Source organism: Grus americana, chromosome 1, assembly GCF_028858705.1.
Source record: "Grus americana isolate bGruAme1 chromosome 1, bGruAme1.mat, whole genome shotgun sequence".
Taxonomy (NCBI): domain Eukaryota; kingdom Metazoa; phylum Chordata; class Aves; order Gruiformes; family Gruidae; genus Grus; species Grus americana.
In genome coordinates, this window is record NC_072852.1 from 164012330 (window position 1) to 164024951 (window position 12622).

General features: G+C 35.6%; 1 protein-coding gene across 4 annotated transcripts in view; it reads right to left on the bottom strand.

Moving 5' to 3' along the window:
- Positions 1–12622, bottom strand: part of GPC5 (glypican 5) — an 806281-nt gene that overhangs the window by 367607 nt on the left and 426052 nt on the right. The window contains exon 7 of one of the 4 annotated variants that reach the window (XM_054839890.1): positions 10951–11068. The exons of the other annotated variants lie outside the window; for them this stretch is intronic. Within the exon in view, the coding sequence (XP_054695865.1) occupies positions 11042–11068 (27 nt within the window). The 3' untranslated portion in view covers positions 10951–11041. Of the gene's footprint in view, positions 1–10950; positions 11069–12622 lie in introns of those variants that run through there. 4 annotated transcript variants of the gene reach the window in all.

The following is a 12622-nucleotide window of genomic DNA, read 5'->3' on the forward strand; positions in this document are numbered from 1 at the left end:
ACATTTGAATTATAAGCACATGGGGACACAAATACAAGGCAAACATTTGCATAGAAGTGACTCAGTAAGAACATTTGTATTTCAAATAGCTTTTGAGCATTTGGATTAAGAACCAAAGCTGAGTGGGAGGGATGAAGACAAATTAGACCAGAAGCAGTTGTCTTTCAGCAATATGCCTTGAGATGCATAACCATAACATTTGTGAATTTTAGGAATAATTTACACTGGAGACATTATCTCTTGAGAAAACTGAAAGAAAAGATCAGATCTTAGGAATTCCATTATTTGATTCCTTCACATCTTTTCTCATATTAATTTGTCCATCTCCAGTTTTTAAACTGAAGTTTAAAAAACCATAAGTCTCATTACTGTAAAGCAGTCACAGCTGCATTAATTAGTAGAAATGTGTTTAAAAAAGCATTATTCATTTATCTCTTTGGACACCTACATTACACAAAAAGTCTGAATTAAAGGCCAGAAAAAGTAACAGGATAAAGGTTAAGTTGCTCACAATTTTTAAACAGGGTCAGATTTAGTTGTATTATTCTAACAAATTTCTGCCTAGTCATATTAAAAAAAAAAATCATATTTTATTTTCCCACATACATATCATGAATAATAACAATGAAGAAAAAAAATAATCCCAACAAGAATTCATTCTCCCATCTAGAAATAATTGTCATGGTACAATAATCAGGAATTAACAATTTCTGCCTTCCCCTGCATTGGGAATAATGAAGGTTCACGCACTCCTTTCCGTAGGCTCCTACTTCTGGATGATTCAGTCATTTGGCTGCGAGGCCAAGCACACTACAGCTGATCCACTAGCAGATATCCCAAGCCTTACTCTTCCTAAGTACAGTGCAAATGTGCTTCAGCCAGATTAAAAGCCAGAAATATTGATGGAAATATTCAAATCCTGATTTTGGCCACTATCTTTACATACACATATCACATACAGCAACTAACAGAACATAAAACATTTCAGTGTGTAAACAAAACCTTTGCAGTCTAAGCCTTATATCCACTGTGATGGTATCTGTAAAGGTGACCAAAGATCTTTTAAAGGTAGAGGATAACTTCTGATATTGATAGTAATATTAAAAACGCAGACAGAACATGCTGCTACCATTCATGATAACGTACTGCTTTAGGTTCAAGTAGACCTTTCAAACAGGTCTGCTGCTGGGTGGCAGTACCTGACATGCGGGACAGGAAATATGGTTATGCTTTTGCTAAAACATGTATGGCATTTATAAATGAAACTATTTTCCCTAACAAATATCTTGTCAGTAACACTAAAGTAGTAGTAATCAGTGGGACTAGTAATAGCACTAATGAAAAAGAAAAAAGTTAAAAATAAAACCAAACACCTGCCTTTTTCTAAAACAATTCAAATGAATGATATTCTGGATTCTACAACAAAGCTTCCATTGTCTTTAATGCTGCATACTGGCACCCTCAGTCATAGAAAGACAGCCACATTTCTGTGTAGGACCAGGAACCCATTTACTCTGAGAAAAATAGCCACCTAAAACTAAAAGTTTTTGTGCATAACAGCTTTTTATGAAAAAGACATATGACCCAATTTCATTTTGACAGAAACCACACGGTGAAATGGCCATCTGCGGTAAAATGTTTCTATTAAAATTCATTTGTGCTGTGAGCTTTAATTCTTAATATAACTTGGGCCATACAGCATGTAGGTACAAACGCGGTAGCTAGTAGCTCATGCAGAACTTTGCGCTGAAGTCAATACTAACAGCTAGAGTCCTTAACTTAAAGACAGTAATTGTCTACTGTGATATTTTGCTGTAGTTACAATACAACTGAAAGGCAAAAACCTACTTTCCTTCCAGGCAGAAAAGGGGACGAGTCCAGAAGAAAACAGCCACTTGGCAGTTATTTGGAAAGGGCTTGATTTAAAACAGGCTGAATACACACCCTACTGTAGCAAAACACCTATCTACATGCTTAGCTTTTTGAGTATTTCCATCAAAGTCAGTGAGATAGTTCCAGTGCTTTCAGGATGAAATAAGCATGTTGAACATTTTATACCACTGAATCATCAGTTAGAGCAATGAATAGCCCAAATGTTTTGAACCTGATTCTCAGTGAGTGTAAATTGCTGTTATCCTGAGTTTAACTACACAGATCTACAGCCATTGAAGAAATAAGGGACTAAAAATTGTTTAAATGCAAGATATGGAAGAAGTGCAACTATTTAATCATTATTTTCTCTCTAAGAAAATAGAAAGATAATTTAGAAAGCTATTAATAAGGCCATGGTTACACACTGTTTTGTGATAATATTCCATTCATTTATAGCATATAAACTAAATATCCTATTAAAAGTGAGCTAATAAATTCTGTAAATTTCATAATATAGTAAGAATAAGAAAAATAGTTAAGCTATTAACAAATAAATAGTCATCTTATAGTTTTTCTCAGAGATTCAAAAACATCAAAGTACCTAACAAGATATGAAAATCAAATAAAAGGAATTTGAAAATGACAGTATTTAAGCAATGAAATAAATTGTGTGCAGAACCACGCTAGAGAATTTAATCTATTCTGAATTTCTTTCTTTCTTATTTTCTGATTAAATATACAAACTGGCCTCTACTGACATTTTAAAATGCTACTTTTAGAGTCATCCCATGCTTTAAATTATTCCAGTTTGAAAGAATTGATTCATGAGCAGTTCATCTGATTTACTTCACTGCCAGATGGGTACAAAGAGAAAGAAATGCTCTGTGTCACCAGCTGTGCTACTGGGTCTGAGTAAAAGGCTGGCTTATTTTATGCATAGCACCTGTAGCGGCTTTCAGTAATAAGAACTAGTAATGAGTTTCAGTAATAAGACTGTAGGAAAAGTGTTTCTGGATTTGTGTTAGCAGTTATGCTATAACAGGTTCCCTCCTAGGTATCGTGAACATACACTTTGAACAGAGTCTCATTTAGTGTGATCAAATACAGGAATGCAAGCAAAACCCTAATTAATGGTTTCCTGTGTGGGATATGTAAACTTTGAAAAGTCCAGAATAACAAAAGAATTGAATCAAATTCTGCATTTCAGTATTCGGTCTGACAGAAAACTTTGTCTGGCATCAGTTTTTGCACCATCACGAAGTGCCACATGAAACTTTCCTTATCAAAATTAACTCACATTGAAGGGGGTAATGCTCCAAAACAGTAAATTCATCCAAAACTGTGAACATTAAAACTTCATATATATAAATACAGATATAATTTTTTTCTCTTTTTCTGTTTTCATCACATACTGCTTCATAACAATTTATAAGATGAACACAGGAAAAACAGAATCAAGAACTGTAACTTGGAGAAAACACACCACCAGCATTTTCCCTCCATCACTATGTATGCAAGCGTTCTTTAAAACCTTCAAATTTATCTGTACTGCTCACTACTGATATGCAACCTACAAAACATTGGGTCAGTGAGCAGGTGATGCATTCAGAGTGTTTTCATTTTTGTGAATTTAAAAATAAATTTGTGCTCCTTCTTTCAACCTAATGCATTAATTACGTGTCTTAGTCTTACTTGTAGATTTGAAATTATTGCTTTTTCTGTACAATTAGAAATGACCAAGTAAAAATCTATAGTACTGTATAAGTAATATTAGTCATTGTAATCAGAATCTTCATTTTTACTCTCTCTCAGCTTTGGGGAATTTGAGGATTTACTCTGTTCTTTTTCTAAATAGGGTACTTTCTTATATGAAAGTAATAATGACAATTAGATCAATTCAGTGCTTGGCAAGGAGAAGAGATAGAAAGAATACATAGGGGACTTTCAATAGCCTAAAACCTCACTGTCATTGATTTAGCTATTTCAGTCCACAAGCCTGGGAAAAAGAGCAGCTAGTTAGACTGTTTTGGACATTTTATCCATTCAAAACATTAAAGAGACTGTGTGGTTTTTTTCTAAAGCTACACATAACTGAGCATTTTGCTGGCATCAAGGTAAACACACTATAATTATGCAACCAGTGATCTAACCAGGAAAAACATGCTGCACCCACAGAAGTCCCCTCCTGGAAAGTTCAAGAACAAACTCGTTTGCAAAGTTGCTTTATTAAATGCTCTTGTTGACATCTGCCATAATGCAACTGCAGCAGCCTTTAAAGCCAAAATCTCTCACCCATGTAGTGAAAGAAAAGAAAGGATAAAGTGTCTTCATGCCCAGTACTGTCACTAGAATTAGGAAAGTATTCTCTTCTTTAAAAATACAGTGCTATGTGCAATTTTAAATGAGCTGAGAGAAGGTGCAAAAAGTTTTGAGGTAGATCCATTAGTATTAAAACTGAGTTCCATAATCACCTCCAATATTATCTTGATCAGGTGTGATTTGCATGCTAATTGTTTTGGGTTTGGTTTTTTTTTCTCTTTTTAATCTAAAAAAAAGGGAGGGCAGCAACTGCAAAGAAAAATGGTTTTCTGTGACCCCTCTACCTACAAACTGAGAGCAGTGGAGTAGGTAACAAACTGAGGCCAGGGACAAATTCAAAAGGTACAAATGGCAACATATCACTGGATCCTGTTACTTCTTCCCAAAAAGGGAACCAAGCAGCAAGCAGGAGCTGAGGGAAAGCAAGCAACAGATGGAAGTTAATCAGAGAGGAACCACCTTTCAAAATGCATATCAGGCATGAAGGTTTCTTACTACACCTTTGAGGTTTGAAAGTATCAGTAGCTCTGTCTCAAATCGTGTAGAAGACTTTCCACTAAGAGGATGTCCCCAGTGATGGAGCAGCTGGAGTTCAGTGTAGGGAATGGAGAGTTACACACACCATCTTGTCATACCAGTGACCAGATGATGTAGAAGTGACACATGGGAGGCTGAACTGCGGAGCCTGAGCCATCTTGTCAGGTTCCCTGCTTGGCCATTTGCTGACGAGCAGCCCTGGATGGCTCCAAGGACCAGGACATCTGGCGGTACCACTTTGGAGAGATTGTTGAGGAGCTTTTCAGGAGGATCAAGGAAAGCTGAGAGGCTGCCACTCATCCCTACACTATTGATGAAAAGCACACACTTCTGATATCAAAGAACGGAGAAGTAATCTCTGTGAAATAGAAGTGTTAAGTATTGGAGTATGGTCTAAGGCATGTCATCCTATTGAACTACTGGAGCAACAACTAATGAGAATAAACAGTGATAGACACCACTAACAAAGTTATGATTATTGAATGACAGCTACTTAAGAAGGTTCCACCAGTATTCCAACTAGGTGTTTCAGATGCTTGTTTATATGCAAAGATTAAAGCACATCTACATGTCATATATACTCATGTTTAAGAAATGGCACGATGTGCTAACTCGGCAGTTGAACCCTGTGACTTTTTTCATCGCTTAGAGAATTTTGACCTATACTTTATCAGATAAGCAAGCTGAAGAGCACAAAGCTGTTTTATTTATGTTATCTTATCTCCTCAACACAGTCCACAGACGTTTAGGCTATATCAGGACTATGTAACGTGGGAGCACTTCTGATTTCCTGGACTTAGGAAATTAGGCATTAACACCGACCATAATGCCTCCATCCTTGGGGATGAAAAGGGGTGATATCAGCTGTTGAGATCATGCTACAGATGAAGGAAAATCTTTTGATGGGAAAGAAATTTATTTGGAATCATCTGGTGACAAAGATCTGTCCTGTCTCTGCCAGTTCCAGCAGCCATAACATCTATAAACACAGCCATAACCTTCATTTTATTCTGCTGTTAGACACAAGACTCTGACTTAACACAGGTGATACTGCTGCGGTTTGTGCGCAATAACAATACATTCAGACTTGGTTTCAGTGGAGTACTTTTGTGCTTATAGCCTTCTACATGCCAATATTCTAGCAAGGTATATTCAGAAATTACACAGAACATATATTTACTTTAGCATCCTAACTACTTCTTCCAGATATCCTGCTTGAAACTGCATACATATTCAATTTCAGGAGAGAATAGTTTCCATATTTCATTGGCAGATTACAAGTTTAATCTTCATGATATGTGGATTTTGTTCAGGGATCTACCAAGAACCATACATCAGGATTTTATTTTCATATATTATAGCTTATTTTAAACTTTGAATAATCCCTATGATTAAAAGATTGAACTTCTAACAATATGTCTCTGGTTGTACACTTGTTCCCTGGGGTTCTTCAACACTGTAAAGTATAGCTTAATAAAAAGCTTAATATATTGGTATGTTGCTTACCGTTTAGAAGACCAGTAGGTCTAAAATCTTAAGAAATCTGAAATGATCCATTACCAGTTACATAACTATTTCTGTATCAAACTAAGTAGAATTTTTTAAAAAAAAAAAAAAATTGTTATTTTACTATCAGTATCTTCAAAGACATGGAAGAGAAGATCTGGTCTGTTAATTCAGTTTATGGAGAAAGCTGCCTTGTGCAACAGATAGTACTCCTGTGAATTTTAATTCATTTAGACTGCTATACTACCAGAAGACTAACACCATTATACAGATACTTTGAAGAGCAATCAATCAGCCAGTGCTCCAAGTGAGCAGGACCTGAGCTCTGGAACCTTTCCCCAGCAGGATCACAGCTTCTACACTTCTAAATGAAAGAAGGGCTCTTACTGCTTCTCTTGAACAAAATGATAAAAAATAAAATATAAAATACAAAATGGAAATAAAAAACCCCTTCCAGTTGGAGGAAAGGGAGAAGAAAAAGCAGATTATTCAGTGAGGTTCTCCTGCTTACATCTTTTTTGCTCTGAACAATGTAATCAATCTCTGCATGATCATATTCACTTTACATTTTCCCATTTGACTGATTTTCAAATGGAATCGCTGTCACATAAGGGCACTAGACAGAATTACTATGCCTTTTCTGCTAGCTACTGCATTACATTTATAATAAAATATCTGGTGTTAATTCTTTTTATCCTTTTTACGTCCTTAATTTAGCTTGTCTCTGACCAGTGCCACCACTATTCCTAATTACACTCAACACTTTGCATGCATTTGAGGGTAGATTTTCATTCTTTTACAGTAATTTATCTTCTAAAAGTGCTCATAATTTACAAGGTAGCTGCACAGCACACTGTGTATGGGAATATGCATATAGGAATATAATAACACTCTTTGAAGTCTTTTATTCATGTTGTATTCCAAATCTTACTCCCTGTGACATCTTTGCTGCATTAGTCTTGATTCAGGACAAGAAATACATAGGTCTACTATTACCACAGCTTTTGAGAACTTCCTCTTATTCCATGAATAACAATTGAAATAGTTGGGTTTAGAATAGCTTTTATAAAGTAACCAGTAGTTTTTACAATCATTTGGCTTATTCTGCTTTGTTAGCAAAACTGAAAACTGCAAGGATTAAATATCAGCATGTCAAAAATTTCTGATGCCAAACCATGAAGTAATCAGAAAAGTTATAAAACCAAAGCTCATTAGATTAAATAATTTTAATGCATGTTTCCAAGTTTTCCTCTCAATTATAAACCCACAGTAAATACTACAGTCTTCCTAGGTAACACTGCTGCTCACAGCTCTTGGTACTGGGAGGTACATATGCGTCCCAGATCGGTTCCTTCTCCCATACAGGAGGAAAACATAACCTTCATACCCTACAGTCTCCGATTCCCGCACTAGGACCCTAGCTATGCCTCCACTTCACAGTCCCCAAGTAGGAGTTTAACCCCATATCACCAGTTTTTCCTACCACTCCTTCAAACTGGTACCCTCTCCATCCATGTAACTTCCTGCCTACATCCCTGTCACCGATAGGTGTAACCATCTATGGGGAGGTACGTAATCCCGCAGCCAGAAGTCAGCACCTCCAGACAGTCAGTTATTATTCTGATATTTCTGAGTCTCAGAGACTGAGATTTAGGACCTCCACAAAGGCAATTTTTTAATCACTGATATCTCTATTATCTAAGGGATCTACCCTACAACTAAGCAGAGCTTTTCCGCATAGGCAGTGGGATCATATGGATATGTTTCCTGTAATACAATTTCAGGGCTAAAACAGGCTGGGAAGTTTGTAGGGTGGCCAAACCATGGGCTTTTATAAAAGATTTATAAATCAGTGGTGCTATATGTTCCTCTCATTTCCCAGAATTTCAAAATCTAATCAGGATACTGTTCTTGAGAATAATGACTGGATCAGACTAGTCCAATCCACGATACTGAAAATAAGAGTTTTCAAATGCTTTTTGGGGGAACTGTATTTGCATATTTCAACTTTTCCCCAAAGACAGGAAAGCTAGAAATTTGTGTTGTTTCATTGTCTGTCTGCCAGTACAGCCCTAATAATTTTTAAAAGCATTAGTGAATTACAGACAAATTTGATAGACGGACTGGAGTTCAACATTTCTGTACACGTCTTTAGAAATCAATGACTAACAGCCATTTCAAAAAGAAGAAGGGAAAGTTTAGTTGTGTTTGACCATGGTCAACTAATCAGCTAGGGAAACAGCAACCTAAAAGCACAGATCTTAGGTGAAGGAAGTGGGAGTGTTCAGAGGACATTTCTGCACTATACACTAGTAGCATGCTTATGATGGTTATGGGTTAGAACTGTGCCTATGTTATTGATAAAAAGTTCTTATGGACCAAATTAAATGTGTAGAAATAATCAGAAACTTTAGCCAGTCTAATGAACTAATGCATTTTATTCCTTACGTAAGTCCCATTTGAAATTAGAAATTACAAATGTTTACCTCTGATTATTGTTTTCATTTTTCCATTAAAATTAGTGTCTAATATCTGCATGACATCTAGAAATTGTGATGTGAAAGCAAGAGCATTCTTTGAGAATGGGCAGATCCTGAAGGATTACAGAACGTTTTAAAAAATGTCTGTGTTTAAAAAACTGTCCGAGTCTAGTGGAAAGCAAAATAAAAATATGTGAAGAAGTTGTAATTAAAGTAATTATTTTTTTTTTAATTAGTAATCTGGGTTGGTATTGAAATACCATTTTCTCTTGAATGAAGTATAAAACCACTCCAACTAGTAAAGGTTCACAGAGCTTTATTAGCCATGTATGCCACCTACTGGAAATCAATCAAGGCAGAAAAATCAAATCTGAGCAGTGCTCAGATACCGAAAAGAAAATGAGCAAATTACTGTCGCATATAATATATAAATGCATAAGCCTGGGGTCAACATGTGGGCAAGCTCACTGAGAAAATTAAAACCATGATTCTATCTAGGTCAGTAACCTAGGAGAATGCTAGCAATGGCATATAACAAAGCAAGAAATCTGTCAATTCCCAATTTTGAACTCTATACTAAATGACAGAAATTATCATCTGTGCTTACAAAATTCTGAAGTGTTAAATGTTTTTTGTACAAGGGGCAATCATACAAAAAATGTGACCATAGGAGACATTTCCTTATAGCCTTAGCCCAGAAGCAAAGATACTTTCTTTGCTGAAAGTTGAAATACACTTTCCAATCACATTTGGTCAACAATACATTAAAACACATAACAATGTCTTTCTGTAATAACAAAAAAGCATGGAGCTGCTGACTGTGTAAAATGTAAAATGTAAAATTAAGTCACAATATTGCATCAAAACCAGAATTAATAGGGTATCTAGCCTATCCCTAAGCAGCGATTAGACCAAAATACAAATTCCCTTGAATATTATTGATTTGAATGGCGGCTAGTATAGCCACTTCATCAACAACCTATGTTCTAAAGCAAAAAGGGTAACACTCCCACTCAGGCCATTAATGTTTTTTATTCTTTTTTCCTCTCACAGGTAAATTTTATTCACACACAGAGAGCATTCCAGGCATATATACCTTGTGGCAGTTCAAAGTTTTTGGGAAGTCAAGACACTCTGGGCATCTTAATTTTATAGCCCAATGAGTAGTGCCATTCACATCCCATCTGGCAAACATCAGAACAATTTTTAATGACAAGCAAAAGTGTGAAAGTACAAATTATAATGGAATAAAATTATCATGGATATTCTTAAAGGAAATTGATTTTAAGTCATTGCTGCTTCTAAAATAATGTTTTCTGGTTTTGTGAATTGCAGTCTTTTTAACAAATATGAAACTTAAAGGTCATGCTCGGTTCTTAGTGTCTCAACTGTTCTACTGTCCCCAAACTGTTACAGATAACATATACAAATGCAATACTCTAGACAGAAATAGAAATGGCAAGAATGAAGAAGGGACTCAGTGTAAACTTGCTATAATAGCTCAACTGAAATATAAAATTATAAAAAAACCAAATGAAGTAAGAAAGTAAGAAATCCTGTATCAGATGTTTAGTCAATTAAGAGTTAAATTTGTTTTAATAATGCACTACAACTCAAAATTAAATAAGAGAGTATATTCACTATATGTCAATTCCTTACCAACCTCATCTAGAGGATTCTTGTCAGACAAGACTTTATTAATTTGATACAATATATACTTCAAGAAATAAAAATCTATTCCAAAGAGAACTCTTGTTCCTTTAGTCTCATAAAATTTCATCATTTTTGCAGTGCCATTGGCAAAGGCAGCAGTAAAATGCAGGGGAAAGATTTGACAAGTGAAAGTATCCTGCTAAGCTATAAGCAGATTCTAGTGGTTATTGCACACGAAAAAGCCTTGTGAAAGGCTGTGCAAGACAGATATATGCTGAACAGAAAGTGTAAAAAACAGTAAGTCTGGTCCTAAAACTATGCAGAATATACTTTACAATTACTAACTGATCTCATATATGCAGTGACTGTGCATTCTTGCCAGCATAAGAGAACATGTATCCAGTTTCCATAATCTTAGCATAGTTATGGCAACAGCGAAACAGCTTTAAAGCAAATGCAGAGTGAAAGCCCTTTTCCTTCCGAGGCTGCATTCTCTGTGCATCAGTTCTCACTGATCTCAGAAAGAATTTTAGAAACAAGTACAACAAAGTTAAGTCCCATGTCTTCTTATATAAAGTTTTCAAGTACTACAGATGAGTAGAACAGGTCTCACAAAGTACAAGTACCACTGAACATAGAGAATGCTCTGAGGCGTTAAGTAAGGTCACTGTAGTTCAGGAAATCCAAGCAAACAAATAGATCTGCAAAAGGAAAGAGGGAAAGGAAAAAATCAAGAAAATAAAAAATGCAACTGTTGGACTGGAAGAAAAATTGACAACTCCCTGTCCTCACGCTTCAAAAACTATGCTCAAAGCTTAGAATTTCCCCATCGCCAAGCACATTCATATCTTCGAATTTTATAAACCTTATTATATGTATGGCTATATAATAACCTTATTATAAACCATATGTAAGACAATCACAAAACCCATAACCAACCTTAACTACTGGGACAAAATGACTGCTAAAATAAAGCAACCTGATCTACTAGAGAACTGTACTGCTCCTTGCCTTCTTCATCTTCATTAGCATTCCAAGTACAGCTTGTGGCCCCACTGTAAGTCCCCAGTAGTTACTAAATCTGCACTTACAAGAAAAAAATCTGAGTCCATACTCAAATTACTGAGTGCTTCCTCCTGCTCTCAACCTGTGAAATGGTATATACACACTCCATTCAGACATCAAAATTAATTCATTTTCCTTCCTCTCTATTTCTTTTGTACTCCTCTCTCAAAGCACCAGTCAGAAAGCTCCATTTGTCCCAAACAGCTCACATTAATGGTACATATTTCTAAGTCTTTGACATCTTCGGTTCTTCTTGTCTTTTCCTATCATCTGTATTTTTCTGGTTTTAGTTTTACTTTTATCCCCCACGTGGCCCTTCCTTCCTTCCTTCCTTCCTTCCTTCCTTCCTTCCTTCCTTCCTTCCTTCTCCCATTTTGTCCTTCAGCTTTCTTTTATTTCCTATTCATCCTTTCCTTCCCCTTTACTATACTTTAAAGACTTCTCTTTTCATATCAATTTTTGCATACCTGTAGCTGTTATCACTCTTCCTAAAAATTTTGAAGACAGTTTTTTCTAACATGCTTTAGAGGGAAAGCTTATAGCCACAAACATCATTCAATGTAAAAGATATATACGTTTATTAAGACTTTATAACATCATTGATATGCTGCACATGATATTAGCTGGTTTTTATAATAAACAATATAAACTTCCAGTTAAAAAAATCATATGAAACCAAACACAAGTTGGCAGTTGGCTTTCAGAGGTCATATGCCTGCGTCTGGCCTTCACTGCACGTACTCATCTGCATAAGTAAAGCTGGGTAGCAGGTCTGCAGAACAGTGATTTTTTTTTTTTTTTTTTTTTTAATCAGACCTTTCAACAGATAGCTATTGTCACCTTGCTCTAAACTTTCTTTCAGAAAGAGGAATTTCTGGCTTCCTGTCAATGGCTAGATATAACAATACACAAAACTAACAGCACATCTATTTCTGAAAGAGTAGTATTGAAGCTTTTGATCAGATGAAATTTGGGACTCAAAGGTGTTGCAGAGTCAGGATAGAAGTTCTTTACTTGAGCGGTTTTGAGAGTAGGTAAGAAATTAATCCAATGGCAATGCTTTTGTTCTGAAGACATTTTTCCATAGCATTCTTACAGGATCCCACCTGTGCATTCTTACAACCATATACATTTTAGGCAAATCACTATTTCGGCTATAAAAAGAATAATTTTACAACAAAATAATCTAA